General features: G+C 40.5%; 1 protein-coding gene across 1 annotated transcript; it reads left to right on the forward strand.

Annotated features, from left to right (window-relative positions):
• The first annotated feature begins 1,722 nt into the window (after positions 1-1,722).
• Positions 1,723-11,512, forward strand: LOC122541062 (small EDRK-rich factor 2-like). The gene is made up of 3 exons (XM_043677574.2): positions 1,723-1,830; positions 8,575-8,683; positions 11,065-11,512. Exons 1-3 carry the CDS (start codon positions 1,824-1,826, stop codon positions 11,138-11,140), a joined length of 192 nt encoding a protein of 63 aa, XP_043533509.1. The 5' UTR covers positions 1,723-1,823; the 3' UTR covers positions 11,141-11,512.
• Positions 11,513-24,997: the final 13,485 nt, after the last annotated feature.

Raw genomic sequence — 24,997 nt, forward strand, 5'->3', positions numbered from 1 at the left:
AATAGATCATTGCTTTCTTTTCTTGAATCTCTTCTGAGTTTAGAAGAATTAGAGGTGATGCAGAAAATATATTTCCCCTGGCTGTGTGGTCTAGAACCAGGGGACATGGAGCATCCGAGGAGCAGGAGAATCAATGTTTCAGGCAGGAGCCCTTCATCAGGAATTCCTGATAAAGGGCTCCTACCTGAAATGTCTATTCTCCCACTCCTCAGATGCTGCATAAGCTGCTGTGCTTTTCCAGCACCACACACTCTTGACTCTGATCTCCAGCATCTGCAGTCCTCACTTTCTCCTCGAACCAGGGGACACTGGTCCCCGACTCCAGCGATGTGTAATAATATCGCTGAACATATCTAAATGACACACCATTTAGAACTAAAATAAGGAGGAACCTCTTCGCTCAGAGGATGGTGAATATTTGCAATTTTCTAACGCAGTGGGCTATAAAAGCTCTCTCATTAAATATGTTCAAAACAAAAATTGATTATTTCTAATTACTAATGACAACAAGGAAAATGAGGATATAACATGCATATTGCATTGATGTAAATGATCAGCCGTGATCTAGAATGGCACAATAGGCTTCAGCAGTTGAATAACATTTTCCTACTCTTATGTTCTTAAATGCTTTTATATGCCTGCTAAATACTTTAATATGATTAGCTGACATCACTGATGTGTGGCACTTGGTTTCAGATTAAAATGGAAAATGGGAAACCCAGAGGACAGACATGGTGAAATCTCTTTGAGCAGTGCTGTTTCTTTGCCACAGAATGCAAAATCCAGTCTCGTGGGTGCAATATTTTTTGACTTCCTGTGCTAAGTATTCTCTCTCTTCTATCAACTTTTCCATTCTAAATTCCTAAGTTTCTTACACTCGCCCTTAGGATCTATTAATTGTTTTGACAATTCCTGTGTGAGCCTGATCGTCACTGTGTATTATACATGTAACATCCATATTTTATCTGCTTCATTCCACTTTTCATCTCTTATTATCAATCAGGGAATGGTGGATGTGTTAGCACTAACATTCCTCCAACCATTCAGTGGCGGACACTGAAGCATGTAGATGATCAGAGGGATTTTGTTGGGGAAGAGTAAAGAGGTTGAAATACAAAATTCCCTGATAATTGAATGTGGAGGTGCTGGTATTGGACTGGGGTGGACAAAATTAAAGGTTCATAACACCAAGTTATAGTCCAACTGGGTAAAACACGATGACTGCAGATGCTGGAAACCAGATTCTGCATTACACATGCTGGACTTCGGATGCTGCCTGAACTGCTGTGCTTTTCCAGCACCTCTAATCCAGAATATAGTCCAACTGGACTATATTCTGGTGTTTAATTCTGGTAATTGAAAGCATCCATCTCATGTATGGATTTGAATATGAACATTTTCGATGAAATAGTACTGGAGGCAGGGTCAGATAATTCATCAAATGACAATCTGTTGCTTGTCCACTCTAAATCTGTTGTGAAAAGTGCCAGGCTTTGGTTTAAAACAAGGACAAGGGCCCAATGGGCAAAGGAGCAACTTCCCCTCCCCCACCCATGAAACCCTCCACCACGTGACCGCCCACGCAACCTCACTTGCAGCGATATGACGTCAGATGATTGACAGCGTCCAAGCCATACACGGGACAGCACGTGCCGGTTGTGTCTAATCAGGAGGCGGTGGGCGGAGGCGGTCGATCAGGTTTGGTTGCACTGGAGGTCGTGTGCCCTCGACGGTTATCAGGCGGCAGCGGACTCGGCTGTGGTGGTGGTGGCGGCGGGCCGGGGGGGAGGAGGAGGAGGGCGATCGACAACAAAGAGGACAGGATGACCCGTGAGTAGCGGCGATAGAGAGATACACGGTGTCCCTCTCCCGATTAAGCCGTGGACTCGGAACCGGGGGAAGGGGGATTGCGAGCGCCGCCGCCCCGGCCTATGCCCGGGATTGACGGTCCCGCTGGCTCTGAGGGAACTTGGGGGGGAGGGGAATAGGCTCCGGGTTCGCTAACCCCTCTCCCCGTTTTTGTTTTTGTTGTCCCCGGGCGGCGTGTTCCTGTCAGGACGGGCCCTGCTCCTCCCTGCCACGTCCGCACTCCGGGAATATTAGTCGGCTCAAAATAAATCGGCGGAGCCGCCGTTAAAGGGGAGGGGGCGGCACGCTCCTCCTGCAGCTCTATGTTTTTTGGGGTGAGTGGGGGAGAGACATGGGGCCACAGTGCCCGAGCAACCGGCCCCGGCCCTGACTCTCGAGTGGAAGCGGTGGAAGTTGATCGGCTCAGTGGTTAGCGCCAGGGACCCAGGTTCAATTCCAGCCTCAGGCGACTCTCTGTGTGGAGTTCTCCCTGTGTCTGTGTGGGTCTCCTCTGGGTGCTCCGATTTCCTCCCCTCAGTCCAAAGGTGTGCAGGTCAGGTGGATTAGCCATGGGAAATGCAGGCTTACAGGAGTAGGAATGGGGGTGGCTGGGTGGGATGCTCTTCAGAGGGTCGGTGTGGACGCGATGGGCTGAATGGCCTGCTTTCAGTAGGGATTGTCCGACTGCTGACAATATGCATGTAGAGTCGTATTGTGAGCGAGAATGTGTAGTCCAAGGGGGCTCTTTGGCCCATCGGCCCTGCTGTACGATTAGATGGTCACTGATTGAAGGGCTTTTGCCCGAAACGTCGATTTTCCTGCTCAGATGCTGCCTGAACTGCTGTGCTCTTCCAGCACCACTAATCCAGAAACCGACGATTCATGTTAACTCTGCCACGCCATGTTCTCTTTTGATTAGCTTTATATTGAAAAATCTCAGTGCTCTCAAAGTTACAGGAATCAGTGTTTTGAATCCATCTCTATGAAAACCTGACAAATTCATGCAAAGATAGACTATCATTGGATGAGGAAGATAAATAATGGTCTTTTTTGGTCAAGTGCTGCATTGACTGACTGACTGCTGGCTTGTTGGCTTTGCGTGTCTGCCTTCTGTTCCGAATGACTTTTGAACTCACCTATCCTGGCTTGGCCACCTATAAACTGTCTGAACCCTGAACTGCTGAGGACCAAAATTGAGTGTGGATTTATTCTCTCGTTTTGAGACACTGTACCTGTACATTGACAGAGCATTCTCAGCCCTTTGGGAAAGGATTCTCAATCTTTCAGCTGTTTGTCTGCCATTGCTCCCCAGTACACACTAACCTTGTCTGACACAATGTGTTGTGGCTTAGAAAGTCACCACAATATTAGCTTGTTTGAGGGAAATTAGCTCATTCTTGTCGGGGTGGGTAAGTGAGAGGAAAGAATATATTGTAAATTTTTTCTTTGCTTTCCTGGCTCTCATTTAATTATTTCCCTCATAAGTTGAGGAAATTGTCTCTATGCTATTGAATGCTATTAACAAGTCAAAGTTTAACTGATTTAATATTGTAACATGCACTGACATAGTGAAAGTACTGTTTGTGTGCTAACCAGACACATTATACCTTTAAGTTTGAACAGTAAGTAGAAGAGTAGTGTTATAGCTACAGAGAAGATGCAGAACTGTAACATGAGGTTCTTTAATAAGTCTGGTAACAATAGGGATGAATCAGTTCTAAGAGTTTTCACACTTTTGTATCTTCTGTCTATTGGAAGAGAGTTTAACTGTGCTGGGAGGAGTCTTTGATTATGTTCTTTCTATTTTCCAATTTTATGGGGTTCTTGTCAAACATTTGCATCTACTGTTTTCGTAGATACTTTTCCTTCATGGGCTGTGGTGTCAATTGATATGTCAGCATTTATTGCCCATAACCTTTAAGGTCCTCGTAGGGTAGCACCTAGAATTGTTGTAGTTTGTGTGGTATACTCACAGCATTGTGAAGGTCCTTACAGGAATTTGACCCTGTTATAGTGAAGGGGCAGTAATGTTCCAAGATTGGATGGTATATTGCTTGGAGGGAATTTATAGTTCATAGTGGTGCCGTTCCAGATAGATTTGAAGGAAGAATCATAGATTGTTGTATTACATCTTGTAGATGGGACACGCTGCAACAATTTATGTATAAGTGGTAGAGGGAGTGAATGTGGAAGATGGGATGGAATTCCATGAAAGGACTGCTTTGTTTTAGTTTGTTATTGAAGCAGCAGGAAGTGGAGTGTATTCCTTCACATTGCTGACGTGTCTTCTAGATTGTGGACAGGCTTTGGGGAGTTGGGAGATGTTACTCATTGGAAACCTCCCAGATTCTGTCCCGTTCTTGTAGCCAAGCTATGTATATGGCTCATTTCTAGTCAGTGGTAATTCCTGGGGAGGATGATAGTAGCTAATTCTGCAAATGGGTAATGCAAGTGACTATCAACTTGTCATAGTTGATCTCTCCAATTATTGGGAATAATTACTTATTGGCGCTTAAGCCTAATTGTTCACATCATGTTGCTTGTTACACAGACTGCCTCAGTTTGAGGTGAGGTGGATAAGCTTGGAGACTGGATTTGGGCCAGTGTAATGTCGAGTTTTAAAGACAATAACTTTCAAGACACACCTGTTTAGGGTGTTGGGGGAAACTTTTTGTACAATTGCAGCTGAAATTTAACCAAATGGGTACCATTGTCCACTCTGTCTGGGTGAATGGGCTATACTTGAAGCTTTGCAACTACCTGAATGTTTTGAGCTTTCATTTTATTTTGACTGGTAACATTATACGAATAGTTGCACCTCCTAATCTGCATTTATACAACCTAAATATGTCCTGTTAGAGATTATAGGAGGCAGAGCCAATTTTTGTCATTGGGTGTTTTAAGCCCAAATTAATTTCTGTTTCAGAAAATCATGCTGTTCAACGGAGTTTTGGAAAGGGTTACCCTGTAATATAACTTTTGCTGAGGAAAGCACTTTTTTGGGGGGGATTTACTGTTCAATTGTTTAACATTTTGCATCACAATTGCATTTTAGAATGAATTGTTCATCTCTTCAATAGAAGCAAAACTGCAATATGGTATTATTCAATCTAAAGTTTTAGAAATTGTTCAGTACTGCTCCGTTAGTCAATATCTGATCATTGACACATGGCATTTTGAAACCAACGAAGTAGCATTCCAATGTAAACATTTAAAATGAAAGCCGCTGGTTGGCTTGGAAGCATTTCCATATCTACTGATATGTAATTCAGATTTTGGCCTCATTTCAGTTTTCAAGTTACCATTCTGACATGGAATAGAGAGCAATATGTACAAATAACCACTTTGGGAGATCTAAACAAGTTTTTTTTTAACTCAATCTTGTATGTTATTAACTTGATATTTATCCTTTTTTGGGGTGAGTGAGTGACAATGATGGACAATCCACTTGCTGTTTAGTATACCACAATAAAAAGTCTTCCTGTGGGTAATTGCACCTTTTGTAGGAGACTAGACACATTTTAATACAGCCTACGCTGGTAATCTTTTTATTAAAACAATTGTGCTGAAACTTGGGGGTGGCTCAGTGCTTAGCACTGCTGCCTCACCATACCAGGGATCTGGGTTCAATTCCAGCCTCGGGCAACTGTCTGCGTGGAGTCTGCACACTGTCCCTGTGTCTGCATGGGTTTCCTCCCATAGTCCAAAGATGTGCAGGTTAGGTGAATCGGCGATGCTAAATGGACTATAGTGTCCATTGAGAGGATCGATGTGGACTTGGGGCCAAATGGCCTGTTTGTACACTGGAGGGAATCTATGATTAACTGTTGGAATTTGAACATCTGATTCAACTTCAAAATAATGTTTTTATAAATTTTATGTATCATCCAGTGGGACCAGTTGAGCACTTTTTCTTCTACTGGCTACAAATTGCCAATGTATTTTTAAATCTGACTTGCTTTGCTGTAAAACCCTTCATCTGTTTTCTTCCCTTTTTCCATGTATGTAAATAACTCTCCTGTGAACGTACGCTCTACCCTTGCAAATTCACAAGGATTTGAGTTTAATGACCATTGACACATTAGTTGCAGTATATCGAGCTCTTTTTTAGTTTAGTAAACATGCCATAGGATCTGATTTGAATACTATACTGAAGCTTATTAAATTCTTCTCAGCAGTAATTTAAATCTCACACTTAACTGACTGTTAATAATTAATTTATGGGCCCGTGCACAGAAACTGAAGTTCCGCAATTTTGTCAATTGCATTACATCTGCTTGTCCCTTGGCAATAGATATGGGAGCATGTTTCCTGAGTATGGTACCTGATGTCCTTTTTGAAGTTCAGTTAGGAGTGATAACAATTTTTAAAATGCCAAAAGATAATTTACATGCTTTTAATACATTTTGAGGTACAAGTGTCAGGATTTTCCTGTTCTCCCAATTAAAAAGCTGCATCTATTTTGTCGCTATTGTAAGCCATTGAAGTATCTTCAAAATCTCTTGAATATGTCTGAGCTCAATGAGCAGAACTTTCAATTTCTTTTTGTAAGTTTACCATATTTCTTAGTCTCGCATTTTCAAATCTTTATTAGGCCCAATATTTTGAAGAATCTCCTGTAATCTGAGTAGCTTTTCAGTTTCATCTGGACTTGTCTATTGTTGGAAATGCCAAGCAGACTTTTTTAGAATACATTTAAAAAGACTTAAATTGTACTAAAAGGCAAATGAGTTTGTTGCTATGGCAGAAAATATCTCTCAAATAACACTGTATATCAGCAGTTTAAACCAACGAGTAATTCATGAAAAATCCATGATTTTAAAAACAGAAGGTGTGAGACTCACTGGGTAGTTTTTCAAAGAATCTTTACAGGTACAATGGGTGTAAATGACCTCATTCTGTGCTGGAAGACTGAGATTCTCTACACATTTGATATGGGAAAGGTGTCATGGCGGATGCCATGGAGGAAGCAAAATAAAATTGGCAACCAGAAGAACTGCAGATACTGTAAATCAAATTCAAGAACAAAGTGCTGGAAAAGTACAAGTCTGGCAGTATCTGTCAGAGAGAAATCAGAGTTAATGCTTCAGGTTGAGTGACCCTTCCTTGGACCCTTGAGTTCTGAGGAAGGGTTCACTGGATCAGAAACGTTAACTCTGATTTCTCTCCACAGATGCTGCCAGACTTGCTGAGCTTTTCCAGAAATTTCTGTTTTTGTTGAAAATAAAATTTATCACTAATCTGTTTTAGTGTTTCTCAAAACTTGACTTTCAATCTCAGATGAGTACACGGTGCAGATCAGCACATGATTTACTTAAGACCTGATCTGACTGACTTGACCACTTTCAGAATAGAAAACTGTCAATATTATTATCTGGTGGCAGTAACTTACTAACATTCTACCTCTGAGAATTATGGGCCAGATTTTCCTTTTTGTTTTAAACTAGAGTGCAGCATTTCTGCAGAGATTGTATTGAAGTGTCCCTCAAATACAGAGCAATACCTCCATCCTGACGTTTGTTTTGTAGTGCAGAACTCTCCCCAAAAAAAGCAAACCATGCCCCCTTTCACTGCAGTCAGCTGCCATATTCTGAAATGTTTAGCTCCTGACAGCCTGATAACTGGGATTGGATTGTTTGGCAAGGATGGAATCTGCTTAATAATAGTTACTCAGTTTTAAGGCTGTTAAATATTTAGTAATTGTTCTTTTCCTGACTATTTTGCTTAATTTCATTGCAACTATCTAATGACTCCAATTTAAATGCAGATTTTGAGGAATTGCCAAACAGAAAATTTCAATTTCCTGGTTAATTCATTTGAGTCTGATTTCGATGGGGATTCTGCAGGGTCCCTATTTGTTTTTAATTCTATATTGAGAATGAGTTTTTTTTTGTGCAATATAGCAAATTGCCTAAATCGAATTAGCTCCACTTAGGTTGGTGAATTGATCTCTCTTCAACAAAATTAGAAAAAAGAACCTGCTACACTGAAGAGGTTGAGCTCTGTTTCAGAGGTAGCCCAGTTATGTTGATTATATCTGAGAAAAGAAAACCAACGTATAAATTATCTTTAAAATTTAAATGCTAACTTTGCAGGAGTCAAGTTGGTTAGTTTACGTTGAAGTCTGTTTCTTCGATGTATATTTATTCTAATCTGCATCTATGCTTAAAGTGCAACTACTATTCAGACTCGCAAGTTATGTATAAACCTGTTAGTAACAAAGCCTGTGGTTTTGTTACTGTTGCAATAATTCAAACTTTATATTTTGAAAAAGTCTAACATTAGCTCACTAGTGATTTTTTTTTTTTACCAGTTGGCCTGATAACAGTGAAACTTAATTCTTGCCTGTTAGAAATACCTTGCTGAAACTAATTGAAAATAAGCAGCACCTAGACCTCTACATGTTTTCCTGTTTCAAGTGCAAACCTGGTCAGGTGTCATAACTCATTTTAAACAGTGGATGGTGTGGCAGATAAGCTCACTGAGATAATGATTAGACAGCTTTAAAGGTTATGCCTTTTTACTAAGTAACTTGTATATTTCAGGTAAGATAAAGGCTGAGATCAGTTTTCCTAATCTTTCCCTCTGTGGAAACTTGTGTATTCTCGACTGGATCACAATCTTAAGATATGATTACAGAAGAGCTCACTTTTTAAAAATAGGTTATTGTGATGCAGAAGGCCTGATCAAATTGAGGGAGTCACCATTGACTTTTTCTCTTCCCAGGTGGTAATCAACGAGAACTTGCTCGTCAGAAAAATGCAAAAAAATCAAGTGAGCAAAGTAAACGGAAAAGAAAGGATGATGGTTTATCTGCTGCAGCCAGAAAGCAGAGGTAAACCAAACAGTGTCAACTGAATTTGTAAATCATAAAACAGTTAACTGATGATCTGGAACCAAAATATTGCACCTTGATGAGCAATTCAAGTGATTCTGTATTTTTGTCAATGAACTTTATTTTAGTGTGGAGTTGGGTACAGACACAGGCAAACAATGGGCATTATTAAAAATGGGCCCGTTAGCATCTGTGGTTGACATTTGAGCTATACATCCTCTCCGAAAACTAGATGTGGATGGGGCTAAATAAAGTTTTAGGCGGGGTCAAAAAAGCTTGTTGATTACTGTAACAAAAAAGTAGTTCACGTATTTGGTAACTTAAGTAGTTTCTAAAAATCTACACCATACTTAATGAAAGAATGAATGAATGTTTGTATTGTTTTTTCATTCATGGTATATGGGCAATATTGCCCATCCCTAGCTACCCTTAAAGCTGGTGGTGAACCATTGCAATCGAGATGGTCCAAGTGAGCTTGAGGTCGAGATGGAAGGTATCAGTGAAGTTGATAAACTGATCAACCTCTGCTGCAGTCCAGTACAAATGGGTAGCCATGGGCCCCAGCTATGCCTGCCTCTTCGGGTATACAAACCGTCGATCTTCTGCAACTACACCGGCACCATTATCCACCTTTCTCGTCTGCTACATTAATGATTGTATCGGTGCCCCCTCATGCTCACACAGGGAGGTTGATCAATTCATCATCTTCATTATCACCTTGTACCTGGACTATCTTGGACATCACCCTCCCCTTCCTGGATCTCCCCATCTCCATGTCCGGCAATTGACTCAAAACTGACATCTACTACAAACCTATGCACTCCAACAGCTACCTGGACTAAACCTCCTCCCACTCTACCTCCTGTAAAAATGCTGCCCCTATTCCTAATTCTTCCGCCTCCACTGCATCTGCTCCCAGGAGGATTAATTCCACCATGAACATCTCAGATGGCTGCCTCCTTCAAAGATAGCAATTTCCCCCCTCTCGTTGTTGACGATGCCCTCCAGCGCACCACCTCCAGCACCTCTGCTGAATCCCACCCCTCCAATTGCAACAAGGACAGAACCCCACCTGATCCTCACCTTTCACCCTAACAACCTTTGGATACGTTGCATCATCCTCTGCCATTTCTACCACCTACAAACAGACCCCACCACCAGGGATATATTTCCCTCTCCACCCCTATTTGCATTCCAGAGAGACCATTCCCTCTGCGACTCCCTTGTTAGCTCCATGCCCCCCCATCAACCCACCTCGCAGTCACGGCACCTTCCCTTGCCAGTGCAAGAAGTGCAAAACCTGCTCCCACACCTCCCTCCTTACCTCTGTCCAAGACCCCAAAGGATCCTTCCAGATATGACAGATTTACCGTGATCTCCTGAGTCCATTGCTCCCAATGAGGAGACAGGACCCCAACTTGCAGAAGGTTTCAGAGAACATCTCTGGGACACGCACTAAACAGTCCCACCACTCTGTGGCCAAACGTTTTAACTCCTCCTCCCAGTCTGCCAAGGATATGCAAGCCCTGGCTGCCTCTACCACCAAACTCTAATCACCTGATGCCTGGAGGAAGAGCACCTCAACTTCTGCCTTGGGACTCTCCAACCACATGGCATCAATGTGCATTTCACCAGTTTCCCATTTCCCCTGCCCCCACCCTATCCCAGATCCAACCTTTCAACTCAGTGCTGTCTGACCTGTTCCATCTTCCTTCCCACCTATCTGTTCCACCCTCCTCTTCACCCCCACCTTCATCTACCTATCACATTCCCAGCTACTGCCAGCCCCACCCCCTTCCCATTTATCTCTCAGCCCCCTTTGGGCCACTCCACTTTCCTGATAAAGAGCTTATGCTTGAAACATCAACTTTCCTGCTGGGATGCTGCCTGACTGGCTGTGCTCTTCTAGCACTATACTCTTCAACTCTGATCTTCAGCATCTGCATTCCGCACTTCCTCCTGGCTGAACCATGGCAGTCAGACCATGTATTGTAGGTAGACCCACAACGTTACTGGAGAGGGAATTCCAGGATTTTGACCCAATGACACTGAAGGGATAATATTTCCAAGTCAAGATTGTGTGGCTTGGAGGAGGGCTTGGTGTTCTCATGTATCTGCACCCTTGTCCTTTTATAGAAGTAATTTTGGGTTTGGGAGGTGCTAAAATAAGGAGCTGTGTAAATTTGATTTATTTCAACTGTTGGATCCCCAGACTAGAGCCCAAAGGGGATCCCACTTTGCCTCCAGCGTTAATTTTTCTACATGACAGTTATCTTTTTCAATCTCACATTCTTGGGTGGATATACAAAATAAATATTATCCAGGCATATATTCATATCAATTATTGGAAATGTGATGGTGTATAATTTGTACTCTTGCAGGGATGCTGAAATAATGCAGCAGAAACAAAAAGCAAATAAAAATTCTGCAGGAGCTAATGCAGGAACTTCAAACTAACGCGCCCACATCACTGGCACTCTACCTACCTTTCCTGGATGGGTGCATCTAACGAGCAACGCGGCTTTGTCTTCAAATATTGAACATATTTAAAACATTGGGTTCCGATACTTCAGAAAATTGCATTGTTGTACCTTTCTGTGGGATTATGCCATGTTTTAATGCAAAGGAACGTGTCTTGCTTGTAGAATTGGTACTGATGCAGTATTAGACCTCGTGCTGTAAAGGTGCATTTTTTGCATGAGCATAATTTGAGGTATTTCCAGTTTAAGCAGAAAATATGCTTGCATTTGGATTTGTGACCAGCCTTGTATTTTTGTATCAACGCTAACCCTTTAAATTCTGTTTTAATAAAGACAGCATTTAAGTTGACTAAGCTGGATTTAGCTGCTTGTCTTTAAATTGCCACTAAAGCTTTGCCATTCTTGAAAAATCTTTTTTAGCTCCTGTGGTTTACTTTGATTCACAAATGGATCAGTTCTTAGCACCCAATTAGGTTTGTAATGTTCTACTGTAGTAGGTATTTTTTAAAAAACTGCAATATTTCAATTTTTGTTTTGTAAGCTTCATGTACAAATTAAATCTTAACTTCATCCTGACGGAAGCTAATTTTAAATCTATAGTTAGGGCTGTTTGGAGTAAGTAAAGGAAATGTGTGCTGAAGCCTATTAAATAAAATGAGTGATTTGCAATTAGTTTTCTTTTTGAAGGCTGAGATTTGATGGCAGTTGCCACTTTATGGATCACAGTTCTGCTATGGTGCTATAAAAAATCAAAGATAATTAGGTTGTTACTTTGATGATCAGATTGACTGGGTTGTTCTCTGGGTGAGATGTGGACCAGCGAAGTTGTACAAGCTTGAGGAAATGTCAGTTGTTCAGACCAGAAGAGCCAATATCAAACTGAGTTAATAATTATGTTGAGACAAGTGAGTCACGGAAACATTGGGGAATTGTTCACAATTAATTCTCTCTATTGGGTAAGGTAATTCCAAATACCATATTGGAGGGAAAGTGTTGAAATTTCTGAATAATTCAAGCTTGCGAGAAGTTATACTGGATTTTACTGGATGGATGAATGAACTTAGGGTTGAATGGTTATTTTTGTGTAAATGGTGATTTTATCTTGTATCCATATTGCACCAGTTGTTTTTCTTTGCTTTAAAATCAAAGCAATTAAACAATACGTGTATGTAGTTAAAGGAATCTGGTGCAGGCTAATTTTAGTTTTGTGACTGCATGAGCATTAGAAGCTGAAGGATCAGCTCCCAATTCAATTTGATTACTCTATCATTATAGTTTAACAAACAGCCATCCATTTATATGTATTATAAGCCCCTCCAATTTAGTACAGCATCATGTGATCCAGTTCTATTATTCCATATCAGTCTTTTACTGAAGTTTAGCTTGTAGTAATACATCAATTTCATGCCTTCATGAAATGTAGATATTGTTTTTAATCTGGGCACACACATCACCTTGTTTTGAGGTCCTGCATAGTCAGTATCTCAATTGCTGAGATGCTAATGCTTTGCTTGCTTAATAATGCAAAGTGAGTATCATAAGTGGAATTGATTGAATTCTTGAAGTATATCACAAGTCTGAACCAAATATTGTGTGATCATCCTGCCCAGCAAAAGGCCTGATAATGGGCAGTGCATCTTTGTCACAGAACTTTTGGACTTTAATGGGGATTGGATGTTTGTGATGAAAACACACCCATTAACAAATTCCCTCCAAGAATTTTAATTGTTCTATTCCTTACAGTCCTGGTAATGACATGACACACAATATTGCTCACTTCCAAGGTTATATTTAAAAACCCATATGCTGCTTTATTTTCGCAATTGCTCTGTTGCCATTTTATCATTGTATTAAAAATTGATTTGTTGTTATCCTCATTAAATAATGCAAATTATGATCTTGCAGTCCTATTCAGGATCTCATCACACTTCTGTAGCACAAATATCAGGCGTTCTTGTTCTGGCCAGTGATCCTAAGAGTAGATCTGGATATTACTCAAAACAACCTAGGAAAACCTTTTGCACCAGGACTTAAAGTATTGGCAAACTTCTACATGATGCCTGAAACTTGCCGGTGAACAAGTGTGGACCAGGACTTCTGCAAAAGTAATGAATCACACTAACACAAGTGTTCTTTGCTTGAATGCACATTAACGTTGAAACTGCTAACATTTTGAAAGAGCAGCTGTCGAATATTTTGGGTGGATAATTCATTTGTGATGTTCATTCTGTACATATAAAATTTCCTAAATGGTTTCCAAAGATTTGTAGTGGATCTAAAGAGTTGATGCTCATCTCAAGCAGTTGATTCAGCTGCAGGTTTAATAGTTGGGGGACTTGGTCATAAGTACGACAGTTTGAAATTCAAGCCCAGTAGGTTTGTGTATTTTCCCCAGCCTCTACACTGGAATCTGACGTTTCCGTCCATGAGCAATCTTTACTTTTGCCTCCTTCCAAGCATTTACTAATTCCTCCTAATGTTTGCTCTGTCTGGATGCCAACTTTTTTTTTAACCCTTCTGTGAAGTACTTTGTGCTGTTACATTACTTTTAAAAGTTGGTGAATAAAAAAGTTGTTTCTTATGAGCCTCTGCTTTGTAAATCTAAATCATGCTCTGAATCGCTGCTTCACAGCACTGAACTGTAAATTCACCGTTACCTGCTGAGCCATTCCTTTTAAATTTCAGAATTTTGCATGGTGACACCATAAGATGGTTGGTTGTATTTTTCAACCCCATTATCCTGCATTTTCCCTGTAACCCTTGATCCCCATACTAATCAAGAACCTATTGTTGTCTTAAATATATTCAGCAACTTGGCCTCCACAACCTTCTGTGGCAATTAGTTCTATGAATTAGCCATCCACTGGCTGAAGAAATTTCTCATCTCAGTTCTCACGGGTTGTCGCTTCACTCCGGGGTTGTGCCCCCCTGCTCCAAATCTCTCTCACTATTGGAAACAACATCTCCATGTCAACTCTATCCAGGTTTCTCAGGATCTCATTGAAACTTCTAGAATACAATCATTCCCCTTTCTAAACTCCCATCGAGTACAAATCCAGAGTTTTCAACTGCTCGTCAAATGATAAGCTCTTCATCCCTAGGATCACTTTTGTAAACCTCCTCCATGCCGACGCCCGCATGTCTTTTACACTGCCCAAATCTGCTCTCATTATTCCAAATGTAGTCTGACCAGAGCCTTTTATGGCCAAAGCCATAAATGTCTGCTCTTGTAATCTAATCCTCTTTGAAATATCAATATTGCATTTGCCGCCTTAACTGCAAACCGAACCTGATTGTTAACCTTAAGAGAATGCTGAACTAGAATTCCCAAATCAATTTGGGCTTCAGATTTCCAAAGCCTTTACCTGTTTCGAAAATACCCTATGCCTGTTCTTCCTACCAACGTGCAAAAACCTCATACTTTCCCACATTGTAATCTATCTGCCACTTCTTTGCCCACTTGCTTAGCATGACCAAGTTCTTCTGCAGCCTCCCAGCTTTCTCAGCACGACCTGTCCCTTCACCTGTCTGTGATGTGCAAACTTTGCCAGAGTACCCTCCGTTCCTCGTCCAGAGTTTCATGTATAACATGAAATATTATGGTCCCTGTGGAAGTCCCCTAATCACCAGCTGCCATCATGCCAAAATAGAATGGTACCACTTTTTATTTTCCTGTGTTGCACAACAGAACTTTGCTGTGCATTCTTTTCTACTCCATTTTACTTGAATGTTAACTCTTCTACATTTTTTTTTTAAAAAGTCAGAAATTGATCATGAAATGTCACTTCTTGGCTCAGCAGTAAAGGGGTACTAATGTTTCCAAATCAGTATGATGCAAAACTTTGAGGGTCTTGTGGGTAGTAACATTCGAACACATCCACTGCCCTTGTTCTTGGTAAAGGTGGGGTTAGAAGCTGATGCCAAATGATGTTTGAGCTGTCGGGAGTACATCTTTTAGGCAGTGATAGCAGTATGCATCATTATAGTGGCTGGGGTGCCCATCAAACAAGGAATTTTGTCATGGATGGTGTTGAGCTGCTTAATTGTTGGAGCTGCACTTTTTTCAGACAAAGGAGCAGTATGCTCTGTGTATTTGTTGGACAAACATTGGCCAGTTAGGTTAGTTCAGTCCCAGCCTCTAACCTGCTGCTGTGCCATAATGTTTATGTAGATGATGTTATCCAATTTCTGGTCAGTGTTAACCCCAAAATGTTGAAGACTGTACCATTGTGGTAATGTTGAAGTGCAAAGGGTAAATATTTGTCAAGTTATGTTAAAAATTTAGGATTTAGCATTTATGTTGGCCATAATCTTAAGTGTGGAGGTGCCAGTGTTGGACTGGGGTGGACAAAGTTAAAAATCACAACACCAGCTTATAGTCCAAAAGGTTTACCTCCCAATACCAGGTTAAAAATGGTTGTGGTTTTCTCCAACTCCCATTCTAATGCAAAAAATTTTTAAACATTGGCTGATTCCGGTTCTACAGGCAGTAAAATCTAGAAGCATTCTTTTTAATTACATCGAAAATAAGGGTGATTTCAAGTGTCATTGAATTGGTAGTTTAATTATTGGTCTCTGGTTCTTCTAATTACCAGTGACTTGATAACTTTTAAAATGAAAAGCAATTGGTACTTGAGTTTTTTAATAAAGCAAGAAATGAAATGGTGCTTTCTAATTTTATATGGACTTGTTTAAATTTTTTTGTGCATTTTATTGCATTCATAGTTCATTCTTGAGTGGGAACATCTCTGGTTGTAGCAGATAACTTATGACCATTCAGCATAACTAGCATAATCTGAAATTAGTGATTTTTACAGGTTAGAGAAACTTGAATTACTGTCCTTTTTTGTCTCCGAAAGCAAGATAGGTTAAAGTTTTTTTTTTTTTTTTGGTCAGCCTTTTCCTTTCACTTTTTAATATTTTGATTTTCATTCCCACTTCAAAAACGCTGTCAACACAACTTGCAACAAAAAGGACTAATCCATTACGGCAGCAGCACATTTCTTTGGTTTGAAGGATGAAAGGCATTAAGTACATAAAACCTGTAGATCATAAATTGAGTTGCTGTCGTCTTGTGTATAAAATGTGTGTAACATGAAGTGTCTATTTTGAATAAAATAACTTTAGGAAACTCTTTTTGGAATGATTTTGTGCTGGCTTTTATGATTTCCAGATAACCTGAAACTAATTAGAGACTCATCAGTTTCAGCAGTGGGTGGGAAAACATTTTGGAGTCTCAACATGAGATACTTTTGCCACTTCTCCACAGGAAGCAGTAGTCTTTCGAGAACAGTGCAAGTCGGCCACTGGAATATTATAGTGTTTGGCTGATCACAAGAAAAAAGTGTTACTTCATCATAAAAATAAGGCAGTGCTAGAAAAGACTTAGCAGATCTGACAGCATTTGTGGAAAGAGCAAGGTTTGATTTCAGCAGGATGACTTTAAAATCAAGAGTGATAAGGAAAGCTGATATGACACATGGACAGCTGGCTGGTTGTGGTTTAGATTGTATTTTTAATCATGAACTAGGGTGTTAATGTAGGTGGTTCATTTACATTTTAAATTTCAAGGCATCTTTCACTGGAATGCATTTACAGTTGCAAAAGGGGCCCAACTCCATAATTAGGGCTTATAGATATCAAGTATTAAGACAATGTGATGGTGAAAGCAGCAATCCTAGACCATTATCTAATTGTTTTACTGGGTATTATACACTTGAGATTGTGTTACTGTCTGGGGAGAATCTGGCAAACAGATGACCAGTCTTGTGCCTATTTGTTGTACAAAATAGTAGAACGTGCAGATGATGAAATTCTGCAAGTGCTTAATTACTGATGGAGATTGAATGGAGGTTTTTCCAGGAGAGGCTGGACTAATCAAAGTCTGATCACTATTGGTCATATATTTTGTCCATTCCCTCTGCCCTTGACTTCAGGGTATGGAATTGCTATGGTAGTGAAGAAACCATTTGTTCTGTCACATCCATCGTTGATCTCTTCAAGAACAAGTTAGCTAAAGCTGAAGTCTTTTCCACATCCCTGCAATTTCTTTTTACTTCCAAGTCTTTTCCAATTCCTTTTTGGAAGTCACAATCGAATCTGCCTGTGCCAACATTGGGCAGTATTGTGTTTCAGAACAAGAGGTTTTTCACTTTTATTTTACCAATTTTTAAATTTGTCAACTGGTTCTGAACATTTCCTCCAAAGGTAAGTTTGTATTGACTATCAATGTTCCTCATCGTTTCGAACACCTTTGTCAAATTTTGTCTCAACTGTCTCTAAGAAAAGCCTCAGTTTTTCCAATCTCAGTCATGATTGACGTTTGTCATTCCTGGAAACGTTGTAAATCTTGTCTGCATCCTCTGAAGTGTTTAGATGGTGCTTATGAAGCTTTATTAAAATTTTTGTCTCCTTTATGAAGCCTAGGAGCCTATTTGCTCTTTGAACCATACCCTTTTAATTTTGAAAAAGAACTTGAACTTGCAGCTAAATAACAGCAAAGAATAGCACATCAAGAATTTCTGTACTAAATTACTAAAAACAGTTGAATTCAATTGAATTTTGTAGGGAAAATATAACGTGATGATATATTCCACAAAAGTAATATTCTCTACTCTAAGTGGTTCACCATTGCGGTTTACCAGTCAAGTAATTCCAGAACTATCACTGTGCGGGTCACACTGTAAACTTCCTCTCCAGACTAAGCAAATCTTCCAGCCTCAGGAACTAAGGAGGAATAGTGGAATCAGCATTTTCTCTGCTTAGAATCCACACGGTCTGTACTTTAACAGTTGCTGTTCACCTCTCCGATGACTCCACAAATCAAAATTGCTACTTCTACCTGAAGTTTAGGAAGCCCCTAAACTGATCAAATGGACTCTGAACACAACAGAATTTGTGGGCGGCACAGTGGTTAGCACTGCTGCCTCACAGCGCCAGAGACCCGGGTTCAATTCCCGCCTCAGGCGACTCGGTGTGGAGTTTGCATATTCTCCCCGTGTCTGTGTGGGTTTCCTCCGGGTGCTCTGGTTTCATCCCACAATCCAAAATTGTGCAGGTTAGGTGAATTGCCCATGCTAAATTGCCCGTAGTGTTAGGTGAAGGGGTAAATGTAGGAGAATGGGTCTGGGTGGGTTACGCTTCGGCAGGTCGGTGTGGACTTGTTGCGCCGAAGGGCCTGTTTCCACAGTGTAATCTAATCTAATCTAAGGAATTATCTGCCAATGCTAGATCCTACTTGAAATTAGCTCCACATGCGTTCAGGCAAAGGTCTTGTAAAATCAACTTTGATGGACTGAGTACTATGTCCCCTCCCATCTTGTGTTTTACAACACCTAAAAGGCCAGGTTTTGTCAGGGTGGACCGAGAGCTGGAAGATGCATACGGGCGGGCTGTCTTAGAGTGGCCTGAAGGTGGGAGGGACGGGGGCTTGCTGGGTCTGCATTGTATGCACTGTTTTTTTATGTAATTGGATTGTCTTTTGATGTACAAATGTCATTGCTGTCTTGTAATACTTGAAACTGGGATTTGAGGTTTGTCCTCATTTCCCTGTAAACTGATTGAACGGTAGGGTTTGAGGGCCTGGATTTGCTGCTTCTCTCCCTTGTAAAATTGCTGTTTCTTTGTATACAGCTGTAAAAGTTAACTTTTTTTGTAAACTTTTGTAATTGTTTAATAAAATATTTTTTTTTTTAAAAAGGCCAAGTTTTTAGGGAAGGACAGAAAATGCTTACTATCGATTGTTGCCATTGTGAACAATGTGCCCATCAAGCTGTATCAAGTTTTCAGTCGTAATGTCTTAATGTTAATGTCGTAAAAGAAAATGAAGCACGTTTAGCACTCTAGAGCTCACTGCCTCATAGGATCTGCCCAGATGCCAAAATATCTAAGAACATAGGAATAGGAGTAGGCCAGTTCCCCCCAAGCTTGCTCTAAAAATCTTGAGTCAAAATTTTGAATTAGTTAGTAACGTGACATCAGTGGTGAAATCCTGTGTTCCCTGAGTGCACAGATATATCATCTTTGAGAGGGACAGCTGATGGGCCTGGAGATGATTTCCCTTACCAGTCTTTTCCCATAATCTTTGTGTCTCATTTTCTTTTGGAATTTTCTAAAGCCTGATTCTTTGTATCTGTTATAGACCCATTTATCTTGGCCTGTGTCGAAGTTTTGGAGTTCTGATTTTTTGTTTCCCAACCCTTTATTTTGAGTGTTTCAATTATACTGCATTCATTTAGTTCATTCCTTTTATTGTAGTTTTATCGATATTGGTCTGTTTTCAAATCACTGAAGGTAGCCCTCTTTTTGTATTTTCACTTGAGCTTGCTCTTAGTCTTCTCCTGCAGCTATTACGAACTTTAAATAACTAAATCTTAGCAAATTTGTGTGTAGTTCTCTGCCTCTGCACTCAGTTAGTTGGAGGTATACTGATGCTGCAGGGCACACTGTAAGGAGCATTAGTTTTGTAAGAGCCTATGGTAACGGGTGAGTAGAAAAATAATTTGGGAGGAGGTAAGGTTGAATGGAAGATTGTGGGAAGGTGAGAGACGAAACGTAGTTATGTGGTGATAATGATGTAATTGGCTGTCTATTTACAGGCAGTGAATTTGTTAGATGATAGGGTGGAACACACTGAGTCTATAATTCATCTTCATTCCGTCATTCTCCACATCCATGGATAAAGAAAATCTAACCTGCTTTAACATCTGTTAGAGATATCAGCTTAATAAAAACTGTTTACCTAATTTGGTAAGATACAATGCTTTGGTTTGTGATATTGCAGATTTTAAGTGAGTGAGTCAAATAATTTGATATTTTAATGACAATGCATTCACTGTGCTGTCAAGCTCGGAGACACTTCTCAAATGTATCTTTCACACACCTTAGTGTAACATGTGACTGTTTTTCCCCAATGTTGAAGATGTGTATGTGGAGTAGGGGGAAGCAAAACAGATATGAGAACACTTAAGTATAATACAGTAGTGAAGTACAAAATCATTTTATGTTGCCTGGGGCTGATTAAATAGTGGGATGAGCAGCAATGTGCCAAACTACTGTCAAAAAAATGAGTTCATCTCATTGTCAGCCATCTGTGGAGCTGAACACATTGGCATGCATTGCATAGAATGCTACATGAACTCCCTCTGGCAGAGAATGGATCATCCAAATTGTTGGGCTTTTTCTTCATAACTGGACCTGTCCTACCTCCCAGCTCTGAAAGAGATATCCAGTCACTCCAGTTTCCCTGGTCGTCATCTTTAACCCTGCAAATAGTCAGGTGGTCATAGAGCTGTACAGCAGGGAAACAGACCCTTTGGTACAACTTGTCCACGCTGACTAGATATCCCAACCCTGCCAGCACCCAGCCCATATCCCTCCAAACCCTTCCTATTCATATACCAATCCAGATGCCTTTTTAAATGTTGCAATTGTACTAGCCTGCACGACTTCCTTTGGCAGCTCGTTCCATACATGTACCACCCTCTCCGTGGAAAAAGTTGCCTGTTACGTCTCTCTTATATCTTCCCCTCTCACCCTAAACCTATGCCCTCTAGTTCTGGACTCTCCCACACAAGGGAGAAGACTTTGTCTATTTGTCCTATCCATGCACCTCATGATTTTATAAACCTCTCTAAGGTCACCCTTTCAGCCTCTGACACTCCAGGGAAATCAGCCCCAGCCTATTCAGCCTCTTCCTATAGCTCAAACCCTCCAACCCTGGCAACATTCTTGAAAGGGTTCAAAAAAGATTTCCAAGTCTCATAGCATCCTTCCAATAGGAAGGAGACCAGAATTGCACACAGTATTCCGACAATGGCCTAACCAATGTCTTGCACAGCTGCAACATGACCTTCCAACTCCTGTACTCAATACTCTGACCAATAAAGGAAAGCATACCAAATGCCTCCTTCACTATCCTATCTACCTGTGACTCTACTTTCAAGGAGCTATGAACCTGCACTCCAAGGTTTCTTTGTTCAGCAACACTCCCTAGAACCTTCCCATTAAGTGCATCAATCCTGCTAAGATTTGCTTTCCCTAAGTGCAGCACCTCACACTTATCTAAATTAAACTCCATCTACCACCACTCAGCCCATTAGCCCGTCTGATCAAAATCCTGTTGTAATCTGAGATAACCTCCTTCGCTGTCCACTACACCTCCACTTTTGGTGTCATCTGCAAACTTACTATCTATACCTATTATGCTGACATCCAAATAATTTGTATAAAATGACAAAAAGTAGTGGATCCAGAACTGATCCTTGTGGCACTCCACTGGTCAAAATGTTTTTCCTTCAAGCAGATATTTCAATCCCCTTTAAAAGTTACTGTTGAACGAACTGCCATTCATTTAAGGGAGGAATCAAACGACATCTATGCATTATTAGGAAGTTCAAAGCTTCTTTATGCCTTTTTGTTTGATTTTGCTGATTAAATTCATCTCTATTCCCTGTCAGGCCACTGGGAACACTGCTCTAACAACCTCACCTTGTCATCTGTATGAATTTCATCTTTCCCCAGCAGACCTCCATTCTGATAAAGGACTCCATGTTAAATCTGAAAATGTGTTGCTGGAAAAGCGCAGCAGGTCAGGCAGCATCCAGGGAACCGGAGAATCGACGTTTCGGGCATAAGCCCTTCTTTCGGGCATAAGCCATTCCTGAAGAAGGGCTTATGACCGAAACGTCGATTCTCCTGTTCCCTGGATGCTGCCTGACCTGCTGCGCTTTTCCAGCAACACATTTTCAGCTCTGATCTCCAGCATCTGCAGACCTCACTTTCTCCTCCATGTTAAATCTGTCTACACTCTGCAGGTGCTGCTAGGCCTGCTGTGTTTTCCAGCACACTATATTTTTGTTTTATAATTGCAGCATTCATAGTTGTTTACTTTACACATGGAGTAATAGAGTTGTACAGCATGGAAACGGACCCTTCAGTCCAACTCGTCCATGCCCACCCAATATCCTAACCTAATCTAATCCAATTTTCCAGCATTTGGCTCATGTTCCTTAAACACTATTCAGATACTCATCCAGATACCTTTTTAAATATTGTAATTGTACCAGCCTCCACCACTTCCTTTGGCAGCTTGTTCCTTACATGCATTACCCTCTGAAAACATTGCCCCTTAGGTCCCTTTTTAAATCTTTTTCATCTTGTTTTCAATCTTGGCCTTCTGTTTTGGACTCCTGCACCCCTGGGAAAAGACCTTGGCTATTCAAACAATCCATGTCCGTCATGATTTTGTAACTCTTTAAGGTCAGCCCTCAGCCTCTGACATTAGGGAAAATAGCCCTATCTATTCTGGCAACATCCTTAGAAATCTTTTCTGAGCCCTTTCAAGTTTCACAACATACTATAGCAGAGACACCAAAATTGTATACAGTATTCCAAAAGTAGCCTAACCAATGGCCTGTACAGCTGCAACATGACTGCCCAACTCTCAAGCCCAATGCTTGCAAAGGCAAGCATACCAAAAATTGGCTCCACTACCCGATCTACCTGAGACTCCTCTTTCAAGGAACTATGAACTTGCACTCAAAAGTCTCCTTGTTCACAGACGGTTCCCCAGGACCTTACCATTAAGTGTATAAATCTTGCCTTTTCAAAGTGAAGCACCTCCCATTTATCTATATATTAAACTCCATCTACTACGCCTCAGCCATTGGCCCATCTGATCAAGATCCTATCAGACTTTGAGGTAATCTTCACTGTCCAATTTTGGTGTCATCTGCAAACTTGCTAACCGTACCACCTTTTCACATCCAAATCACTTATATAAATGACAAAAAGCAGTGGGCCCAGCACCAATCCTTGTGGCACACCACTGGTTACAAGTCTCCAGTCTAAAAACTGACAGTCTAAAAAGCAACCTTCTGTCTTCTATCTTTGAGCCAGATCTGTATCCAGAGGGCTAGTTCTTCCCGTATTCCATGTGATCTAACCTTTGCCAACCAGTCTTGTTTCAGGCCTCACCATCAGCACTGCATCATGCTCGTGCTATTTCAAAGCTGGTTCTCTTCCTTTGCAGCTTTCAGAAAGAATGTAATACCTGAAATCATACCCCTCTGGAATCTTCCTCCCCTTCCCCTGACTCCACCTCTCAACTGGGTATTTATCATCTTCTGCCTAGGTACTTTAGCCTTCAGGACTCAGTGTTGAGTTTAACAGATTCAGAGAGAACTCCATTTCCTTGTTTATCCCCTACCCCTTGATCCTGCTCAGAGCACAGCAAATCCATTTTCAATATTTGCACTTTTTCCTGAGTACCTAATTTAGCTATCACCTTTCGCTTGGTTGATCATCATCATCAATCTTTGCCTATCCCTTTTTCTCTTTGTCAGGGTACTGACTCCATGTACTCTATTCTCTTGCTCCCAATCTCCTCTCATCAGCATAAATTCAACCCTTCCCAGCCCTCTTCAGTTCTAATGAAGTGTCTTAAGATTCAACATTTAACTGTTTTGTCTCTACAGATGCTGCCAGACCTGTTGTTTCTACAGAATTTTGTTTTGTGCTTGCTTTTTTTTTAAAAATCAAGTTTGAATTTAGCCCTCTTAAAAATTGTTCAGCCTTAAAATGTAATTGGACTGATAATCAAGTATAGCAGTTTTAGTAAGAGTATATTTCAGATTATTAAAAGAGTTGCTGGAGATGTTCAAGGATTAATGCCTTCCTAAAACCAATTGCAAGAAATTTCATTCGAGTAATTTGCTATCATGTGAAATAGTGGAATGTCAATGATTCTGTTGATACGGTGTACAACACTGCTCATAACTACACTTTTTAAAACATGCTCAGTAGGTCAAAAGAATTGTTTCCACATAGTATTCCTAGGTGGACCTCAATCTGACCAGAACAACATTTGGAAGATATACTGTCCTCATTCTCAAATCAATTGTTTTCAGCAGTATAGGTGTACAGTTATTTGCATTTGTTTTCAAAATACTAACATTAGAGCCAAAAGCTCCCTATTGTTTTAAATAATTTTGTTTAATTCACAAATACAAGTCTTGTCTTTTCTTTCCCCTGTGGTACTGTGAGAACACTACCAACATTAAATTAAATCAGGTGGAAAATTTAGGTTTATACCCAGATCTGTTCTTCGCTCAACTTTTCCTTCCAATCCTCCCCAGAACATTACTTAGGTCTCGGGATTAATAATCCCAACTCAATCAGGATATGGAAATTTTCTAGCCAACTTGTTCAGGGATGTTTTAATGTGTCTGGAACATCAAACCTAGGCCTCCCAGCTTCAAGGTAGAGGGTACATGCCCTTCACATAATCTGTTGTATGGCTCACTACAAACTCAACACATAGGTAGATGATTTTCAGAATTCTGTGTGTTATTTTTAAAGTTAAGCTAGAAGTTCTCAAAAGGAGTGATTTTCACAAGGTGGAGTCTATTAACTTAATAGACAGTTAATATTAATAAATTTTACAAATTTATGGAATTTGAGTAAGTGAACAAAATGTAATGAACTCAATGGCAACTCCCATTAAGTGGTTAGACTGCTGAACCTGTATCCAATCAGACATCCACCTGCTTAAATACAGGTTACATAAATCATGAGGCAGTCAGCAAGCATTCCAATAATTTTAACAGGTGGGAAAGTGAAAGGAAAACAAGATTTCCACCAAGTAATACTAGGTGGGAACCTGACATCAATGAACAGTGCAGAATTCACACAAACTGATAGCACAAATGGATGTAGTCTCAAATCATTACAGAAACATTGTTTCAAAGGAGTTCAGAATTGGGAACTTGACATATGTAGATATTTGACCTTTTGGAAAGGCAGAAGAGATGAAAAAGGTGAGTGGTGTGGCAGA

The sequence above is a fragment of the Chiloscyllium plagiosum genome, unplaced genomic scaffold (genome assembly GCF_037043375.1).
Source record: "Chiloscyllium plagiosum isolate Xiang-an unplaced genomic scaffold, Cpla_swu_hap1 HiC_scaffold_39, whole genome shotgun sequence".
NCBI classification, from domain to species: Eukaryota; Metazoa; Chordata; class Chondrichthyes; order Orectolobiformes; family Hemiscylliidae; genus Chiloscyllium; species Chiloscyllium plagiosum.

Excerpts from the sequence above, each read along its gene's own strand:
- LOC122541062 (XM_043677574.2), top strand. Across the intron at positions 8,684-11,064 it reads GCTGCAGCCAGAAAGCAGAG|GGATGCTGAAATAATGCAGC; the intron begins GTAAACCAAACA and ends GTACTCTTGCAG.